General features: G+C 43.1%; 1 protein-coding gene across 4 annotated transcripts in view; it reads left to right on the forward strand.

Moving 5' to 3' along the window:
• Window positions 1–5120: 5120 nt before the first annotated feature.
• The window catches only part of fam131bb (family with sequence similarity 131 member Bb), a 27931-nt gene continuing 24084 nt past the window's right edge, over window positions 5121–8967 (forward strand). For all 4 annotated transcript variants that reach the window (XM_005731933.1, XM_005731934.2, XM_005731935.2 and 1 more), the window contains exon 1: window positions 5121–5251. In XM_005731933.1, the coding sequence (XP_005731990.1) occupies window positions 5224–5251 (28 nt within the window). In that variant the 5' untranslated portion in view covers window positions 5121–5223. The remainder of the gene's footprint in view (window positions 5252–8967) is intronic.

The raw sequence follows: 8967 nt of genomic DNA on the forward strand, positions 1-8967 counted from the left end.
ATACCTCAGTGCTTATGATTAAAATCCTAATAATTTCCTGTCCATACAGAGGCATGGTCGCTCCATCTCTCTCTCTCTCTCTCTCTCTCTCTCTCTCTCCCCCCCCCTCTCTTTTAATAATTTCTTGAGAACGTGGGAAACCATTTGTATGCAAGGCGATTGAAATGTTTTTAACTTTGAACTGCTCATCCAGAATAAATTAAATGATCCATAAAAACTTATCTTGTACATAAATGCATCTTTAGCTTTTTAATTTTGTGCCCTTGCTTTTTTAACATTAATAAGGTAATTAGGTAACATTTAATCCAACTCAGGTTATCCAGTGACCCCTTTAAAGAACTTGTAAGAAATAAGGCTAACTTCCACTTTTAAATTCAGCAAACAGTGGTTTCAGCTGCTTTTCACATTAAGAATCGGTAAGCCCTGTATCCTCAAAGCAAGAAGGTCCTGGGTTTGAATCCAGGCTGCATTTTTCTCTGTGGAGTTTGCATGTTTTCCTGTTATCTCTGGGTACTCCAGTTCCTCCCACAGTCCAAAGACATGCATGTTAGGTTAACTGGTGATTGTAAATTGACTGTGTTTGTGAATGCAAAACTGAATGGTTGTCTGTCTTTCTGTGTTATTGCTGCAAGCGACTGACGTCCTGTCAAGGCTGTACCCCACGTCTCTATGGTCTCTACGATATGGCCTGCAGCACCTCCACGACCCTGAATTGGATAAGTGGAAGAGAGTGAATGGTTCTGTTATAACTAAGATAAGATAAGGCACAAGTTACCCAGTATACTCACTATCAGCTTCAGCATTAGAGTAATGCATGCATTCTTCACCTTCTATACAATCAGTTGCCAGTTTATTGAACAGATAGCTAAACACTAATACAGACCAAGATAATTATCCTGCAAATACATGTCAGCAAAGGTTCTACAGATGTTGTCTTTACTTTGTTTATCAGGTTGCCAGCCTGAAAGCAGGCTAAATAAATTTAGACTGGAGTGTGAGAAAAAGCCGACGAAGAATCTTTCATGTGAAAATCCAGTATAAACACAAAGTGTAGCCTGCAATAGATATGCAAAGCAAATGGCATGCACATAAATCTGCAAAGCATAAATTCCAGGTGCACATCAGCCAAGATGAGAACCTGCATATTTGTGGCAAAACATGTCCTCGTCACTCAGCACTGAGAGGAAAAGTCTCTTCGCTGCCAAACTGGCTTCCAATCAAAGCCAGGGTTAGACTGCAGTGTTCTAATCCCCCCAGCAGGTGTCAGACTGATATTCATTACTGTGCTGCACACAGCCCAGAATCAAATGGCTTGAGGTTAGAAGATTCCCCCACGTTCTCTGACAGCAAGCAAATCGGCTCGAGCTAGAGATGTGTAAAAGACAGAGGTGTGTAAGGTGGAAACCCGGAAATTCAGACGTGACTCTTAGAGATGCTGAGAAGCTGAAAGAAACGAGCTGAACGCAGAAACGTATCTAAGGGCGAACATGCTGCATGGTGGTGGTGGTCTAGACGAGGAGGGCTGGAGCGAGAGAGAATGTAGGGTAATTGCGGGAGAAGAGAATTGTAAATAATAGAGGAGAGTTGGGAACTCCTCATACGCAAGGTTTTTCCTGGTGTAACGGCTGCATAAACACATATACGCACAAGTCATGCACAGAGAGACTCTATACCACCCACACACAAATATAAAACAGCCCAAAAATATGTGTGCTGAAGAATCCAAGCTAGAAACTGTGGCTCAGTGCGCCAGCTAATAATACACATAAACTCTATTCTCCCACTGGCTAAAACAAAGCTAATGACATAAACTCGGTCATTAGAGAATGTCTTATCAGAGACTGCCTCTTCTCATAACAACATTTATATTGCTCCCTTGTTCCCACCCACCTCCTACACCCCTTGCCTCCTCAAAAACAAACAATTTAGTAATTCCCTCCCTTTTTTTTTTCATTCCCCCTTCATCTTCTTTTCTCTCCTTGCCTTTCGCATCAGTTCTCTTTCGCCAGTTTCAGCCAGATGCCACCCCTCCTCTCATCCCCTTTCTCCTTATGGCTAACTTAGCGAAGGCAAGTGTGTAACATGTGGTTCCAATTAACACATATAATGACACACTCTAGCAGTTTGATTCATCACAAAAAAGCCAGACAAAACAGTAGACAGTCACCGACTAAAGGTGGCAGAGGGTGGAGAAAAAAGGGCCTTTCTCAAAGGAGTTTAACCAGTCTGAGCTAGTTTTTAATACTACCTTTAGAAAGACTGGAGCAGGCATTCCTGTGCATCAGCCAGAACGCCTTTAGATTGTCTGAACAAGACAGTATTGAAGCTGGTATTCATTATCCTTGAGGTGTAACCTACATAGCAGCCAGGAGCTGATAGACAGATAGTGACAGGTACATGAAAATCATTGATTACAGAAATTATCTGGGTGTGAGTCCCCAAGGCAACATTAAACAGGAGCCACTGCATCTAAATTCAATGCAGCATCATCACCCGAGATAAGAAAACAAGAGATGCGGTGACAGGAACATGATAGAAGTCGTCCGTGTCATGTGTTGCGAGGCCGTTTTACGTCACGGTATCTTTTTTTTTGCAGTCTCTGCGTGTGAGAGAATAAGTAATGAGACGGCGACGACGATGAGAGGCAGTCACATTTGTGAGTGGCCTATGCATCATGCGTGAGATTAGTGTCAGGAATTTCCTCCATCTATGGCTGACCTTGTCTCACATTGCTAGGCGGTATCATAGATCACCATGTTGTCACAGACTGCCTGAAAAGGCTGCTGCTAAAATTATTTTCCATTATTGATTAATGTGAAAATATTATCCTCGGTTAATCTTTGCTCTACAAACAAAAAGAAAAAGAAAGCAGTGAGAAATGTGTTATGATATCTTCTTTTGTTCAGCTGAAAACAACAACAGGAATAATTTGTTATGTGAGAGATTTAAAAGCGGCGTCTCATGAACTGGGATTGTGGGTTCTACGTCTCTTTAACGGTTAATCGATTTTCAAAATAGTCAATCAATTAACCCTTATAGAAGCACAATGTACAAAGTGTTGTAGGAGAAAAGGAGTATAAAACAGGAATCCTATTGACAGGGAAATGCAGGTAAAGCAGGATAGATACGCCTAGATTAGCTGAGGATTTTAGAGACTTCCACTGACTGACATGCAGTGATGGGCAGATGGAGTGAGAACTGAGACAGAGATTTAAAACAACAGCGTCAGCCAGTCAGCTGCAAACAGGGTTAGAGGGTTCAGGTTCATGTTATAGAAGTGAAGCTGACCCCTGCAGAAACCCCTGTGGGAGTTGACAAACAGAGCTAATACACATGGAAATCCAGAGTGCAGGGATTGGCTGGATTATGTATGATTTCTAATGTCTGGCAACCCCCCCCCTTTTTTTTCTTTTTTTTTTTTTGCAGCATCACAACCATGACTGTATATTTCCAAGTGACCGTCATTTTCTTTCATCCATTCTGGAGTGCTAATTTTTATTTCACACAGCATCCTCTCCACACCTCTCCCGCACATGACTCCACTGTTCTCTGCCTGCCTTGCTTCTCATCACTCCCTCCATCTGCGCCTTTTTTCCTGCTTTCTGTTCTTCCTTCCATCCATCTGCCCAGCTCTTTTCCCTCTCTCACTCTCACTCTCTCTCTCTGCCCTTTACCCAGAGAGTTCAAAGTCAACAAAGAAATGACCACAAATAAACCTGTCTCCAGACTGCTTAGAAACAGCACACATCAAAGTAAAAATAAATGCACGATTTCATAGAAAACCGATGAGAGGAAAGGTTTTGGTATGATGGCGTTATAGATATAGTAGACGGAGGGTGCAGAAGTCATAATGATAATTGTTTTGGTTGATAACGAGGTCTTCTTTGAGCGCTAAGTTTAGTTTAGGGAGGAGTGATGTAGGGCTTTTAGGGAAGGGCCAAAAGGCACATGCTGTGAAGAAACTGTGAAACAGGTTGTGTCACAATAACCATTTTATCTCCATTATCTTCTTTTCACCCTCTTTAGAAAGCAAAACTGTGGCTGAACGTAAAACGTGATTAATTACACAGACTTAATGGAAAGAGGCACAGGTCTAATGAGAGACGCAGAAAGAGCTGTAGATTAAGGAGACAGGTTTTTGTTTTTGCTTTTTTTTACCAGAATAGAGAAGTGTAGCAGGCAAGGTGAAAAGGGGATAAAAAAAAAAAAGGCAAAAAAGGGGGGAATGTAATCCTTAGTGAACAGAAGAAATAGGCGCAGAGATGACTGTGGGCGGATCAATAGTGAGGGATGACAGAGGGAGGAGGTGGAGACTCAGCAGCAGTTTGACTGTGAAGGAAAACCCTCTGCTGCTTTTTTCCTCTCTCCTCAGGATTGTTTCATGTTGGTGTATGAGAATGTTTTTTGAGCGATGAGTGTTGGGGAGGTTGGGGAGAGGGGGGTGCAAAGAGGGAGGAGGTGTTGGGTGATTGAGAGGGAGATGGCGAGGGGAGGAGAGGAGCGAGGAAACCGCTGCAGTGCATTGTTAGGCTGAACGCACACGGGAGAGGGAGACAGAGAGAGAATCCCCCATTTTAGCTCAACAATATTACAGCAGTGCAGTGATATCTACAACAATGGCAGACCGACACTCTCAACACAGCTATTGATCTTAGTGATGGCACGTCACTGCACACATACTCAGTCCAATTGTTGTTTGACCTGTCTTTAAACGACTGCATGTGGTGGATATTCAGATATTTTGTCATCGTCACACTCTTTAGGTTAAATTATTTGCGTGAAAAGTCAGAACTCCTGCCACTTAAATTAAACATTAAAAATCAAATGTTACAGGTAATAAAATATGTTGATATCCTTATTATTGATAACTATAATAAAAAAATATATGATACATGTTTTGAAATAATTACAGTAATGCATCACGTCTTTATTTAGTCCTAATCTTTTCCCCTCAGGCATACTGACTTACTAACCGGATCTCTTCTAAGACACTGCACTGGAGAGAGAGCAGCAGGGAGAGAGAGAGGGAGAGAGAGGGGGTGAGGGAGAGAGAGTGATCGAGCAAGCGCAGGAGGGAGAGAGAAAAAGAGACGGCAGCGGAGAAGCGAGAGAAAAGAAGCCAGAGCTGAGAGAAAGAGAGAGTCGCAGGAGGAAGGAGAAGGAGAATGCGCCGTGTCTGGGTAACACTTTTACGCTTGTGTCCAGGGCCTTTGTGAATACACCATGGGGTGCATCGGCTCCAGGAGACTGAGTAAGCTCCACTTCTCTTACTGCGGGCTAGAGGGAGGTTGGGGTGAGGGGTGCAGGGGTGCAGCGGAGATGCTGGAGGATGCGGGTCCATACAGGAGCAAAGGGTTTGTGTAGACTAGGAGCAGTCTTTGTATGTGTTTGTGCACGGGAGCTGCTTGCCTCTGTTTCTGTGCAGTCTCAAGGCAAGCTCTGGACGTGTGGTCACAGAGGCAGTATGCACAGTATACCGCCTAGATGTCAAAAGCAATATGTGTTAAAATGTGCTACTGTGTGTGTGGCTGCATCCCCCACCTCCTTGCTCCCCTTCTTCCCTCCTCCCATCCCATGATTTATGATGCTGTTTGGCAGTATGTATATGTGTGAGTAGGAGGCAGAGGGATGGAGAGGAGAGAGAGAGAGAGAGGTGGGAGAGGGAAGCGCGGTGAGACTGCTTATTTATAGGGACATAGCTTGGAGAAAGAGAGAAGGGATAATGCCATTGTTTGGGACATTTGCACAGTTTATTGTTATTTGCATGAATAATAGGCATAGAGTGGAAGGGGATAACGAGAGAGCAGGAAGAATGCAGGCGGGGAGGAGAAGAGATGGGCGGATGGCGAGGGAGAGAGGGGGAGAGGGAGGGGCAAATGCATAGGCGAGGGTGTGTGGCAGTGATGGGAGTTTTCAGGTGAGGATAGTCCTGGATAAACCCGTAGCTGTCGTGTTGACACACTGGTTGGCACTGGGGGAAAAAAACCAAAAAGCTCGGGTAAACAATCACTTGTTTGCTTAAATGTATTCGGGTATGTTGCAGTGCACGCTTACGCGTCCTAGTGTGTAGCATCAATCACGTGCCGAGGTAAAAATAAACACAGACTTTCTTTGCTGTTAAATATTCATGTCTCACTTAGCACATCCAGCTCTTAAACATATTTATGGCACAGCATGGGTCTGGACACGGTGGTCACTCACTCTTCTAAAACACTCAAGCACAGCCTTTACAGGGCTACCAGAACCCTGTTGCAAACAGGGTCCATGCTGCGCCTTTCCCAGGCCCCCTTTTTAAAAAAAAACTAAATGTAAATTCTTCTTAAAAATATCTAGAATATGCAAAAAAGAGTACAAGATGACACAGTTAGGAAGGCAGGTGTGAACTGAATACAGCAGAAACAGCAAATCCAGCAGCTCTGGCTGTTTTTTCTTGACACAGTGTGTAGCAGGAGAAGAGACTGGGATCCTATTTCAACACTCACATCAAGACAGAAGACCCTACAAGCCTCCAGATGTTGGAAATAATGTGACTGAAATAGGCAGAAAGCTTTGAAAAGGTGCCCCATTAATCTAATGGTGAGTCACCTGAATACTGATGCTCGTTTTTATACATGCGATCATGGAAGCTTAGGAATTTAATAAGGGAGCTCTAGTAATTGCAATTATGTTTTCGAGTCAGGGATAAGCAATAAAGATAAGGGAGAATATGTTTTTAGACCAGCAGCCCAGAGCAGTAGAGATTGTAGATCCACTAAAAGGAATATTTCCCTTCAGTTTGCAAGTGTTATCTTAAGCTGTGTGCACTATAATCTAACACAAATGCGAAAACAAACAGTAGTTAAGAGAAGGAAGCCTGGGCATTTTCAAGCAGCTTGTGTGACTCGGTCTAATTTCCTTGTAAGTAACAGAATCAGCAGCAGTGCTGCCCATCCAAAGGCGGGGTTGTGTTTATCCTGGGTGAGAATGGCTTCAGTGTGTGCTATTGATCGACCAGCTCAACTGCAGTGCACGCTGCCAAACAGAGATCAACAGGAGGAGCAGCAGGCAAAAGGAGTGGATCTGTCTCTGCACGGGAGTAGCCCTGATGTATCTGTCTCCCTTCTATCTCTCCCAGCTCCATCATATCTGGGAGTGCACTCTGTGGCCAGGCTCTGATATCAGTTTGTACTATTGTTCGATTCTTCTCACAAACGATACGGCTGTGCCCAGCCTTTGATATAGTATACTGCATAGTATCCCTCAGGAAATAGTTCTATATTGATTCTGCATTTTTTATATTAGAAATGTGAACCAAAAGCTTTATTTGCCCCTTATTTTACTCTAAAGGTGTCGGGTGTCAGGTTAAACGGAAAGATCTCATCCGAAAGACTCAGTAACTGATACACGTAGGCAAAAATGAACTACAAATTTTTAAGGCTGTGCAAATATTTTATTTGTTTGCTTGTTATTTTGCCAGGGAAAGGTTTGGCTTATAGCCTTATCGACCTAATTGCATACAAGTACAGTAGGCTCGCTACAGTATATGATAGTGGTTGCTTTGTGTTACTGATTGTTACCGAGTCAAGCGAAGACAGACGTACAGACAGCAGATAAACTGTCTGCATCCATCCATCACCACTTCAGAGGGTAAAAGGCCTTGAGATGCAGCAGATGGGAGATGCGCATTCTTCTTAACCTCGTCAGTGACAAAAGGCACTACATTCTATGACAAAATTAGAGTTTAATTGCATCTTTAAGAGCAACTTCCCGCAGAAAAGCCAGTGTCAGTGTAAAACTGTCACAGCCCCACGATGCCGATCATATTTCTCAATGTAATGCAGATAATCTAATCAGTAATAACTGTGGCAAAAGCTACACTTTAGCTAATTTTCCTGTGTCCACTTACCAGGCAGCACTATACCTGCAACTCCTTGAAGCATTAATCACTATAATTTAGGGCATTGTGTGCTTTGTGACTGTAACTGCTGTAGTTCATCCTGCTGTGGTGAAATTATAGATATGAATGTGGGACATTGTGATGACTTTCACCTGTTTGTGCGGCCCTTTATCTAGACTCGTCACTACCAGTTAGCTGACACACTATTTGCTGATTCAATAAGCAGTAAGAGCCAGTTCTAGTATGAGTGTGAGTGAGTGTTTGTGGTTGTTTACTTGCTTAAGGCTGGGCATCGATTCACAACGCTTTTCTGGGCCTGAGGTGACTGAAATGCGTTTGTAAGAAAGAGTATTGCATGTGTAAAAGGATGTTTTGTTTATGATTTGTTCTTTCATTTTATTTTTTTTATCAACATCCTATTAAATAAAACTAATTAATTGTAGAAAATCATGTTTACATTTAGTAACATATTATTAAAAAAGTAGAATGTTGGCATTCAGCCCATTCAGTTTTCAGAAGTTTTGGTGTCTTTGCGCCTCCATGGTACTGCATGTGTTTGTGTATGGAGCCCCAGTTCACCTGTGTCTTGTGGTGTAGCGGTCTTACTGAATTTTTTATGTTTTGTGTGGGTGTGAAAGCGCCATGTGCACCAATGTTACTTCAGCGCTTTCTTCCATTGCTCTGTTTCTGCTGCGTTACAGCGAGGGATTCCCTGCCATTAAATTTAAAACCGAACACCCCCGCTACACCATGCCTTTACACACACACACACACACACACACACACACACACACACACACACACACACACACACACCAACTGACACCATGTCCCGGATTTGCCAGTTATCAGTCTGCCTGTAAACTAGCAAATCTGGCAGAGGTAGAGTCTGATTGATTGGCTTCTGTTCAGGGTAGAAAAGCCTTGCGCTCATATTCAAGGTGAATGACTCAGTGATGTAGTACTCAGAGACACCTGGTGAGACCCGATGACCATTGTGTGCGTGCAATGGTATGTGTGCTCAAAGAGTATTCTTATGTTCAAGGATTCTAATGTAACAAATATAACACAGGGTCTTAACCTGAAGGTGT

This window comes from Pundamilia nyererei, unplaced genomic scaffold, assembly GCF_000239375.1.
Source record: "Pundamilia nyererei isolate P.nyererei 1_Seehausen unplaced genomic scaffold, PunNye1.0 scaffold00045, whole genome shotgun sequence".
Classification (NCBI taxonomy): Eukaryota; Metazoa; Chordata; class Actinopteri; order Cichliformes; family Cichlidae; genus Pundamilia; species Pundamilia nyererei.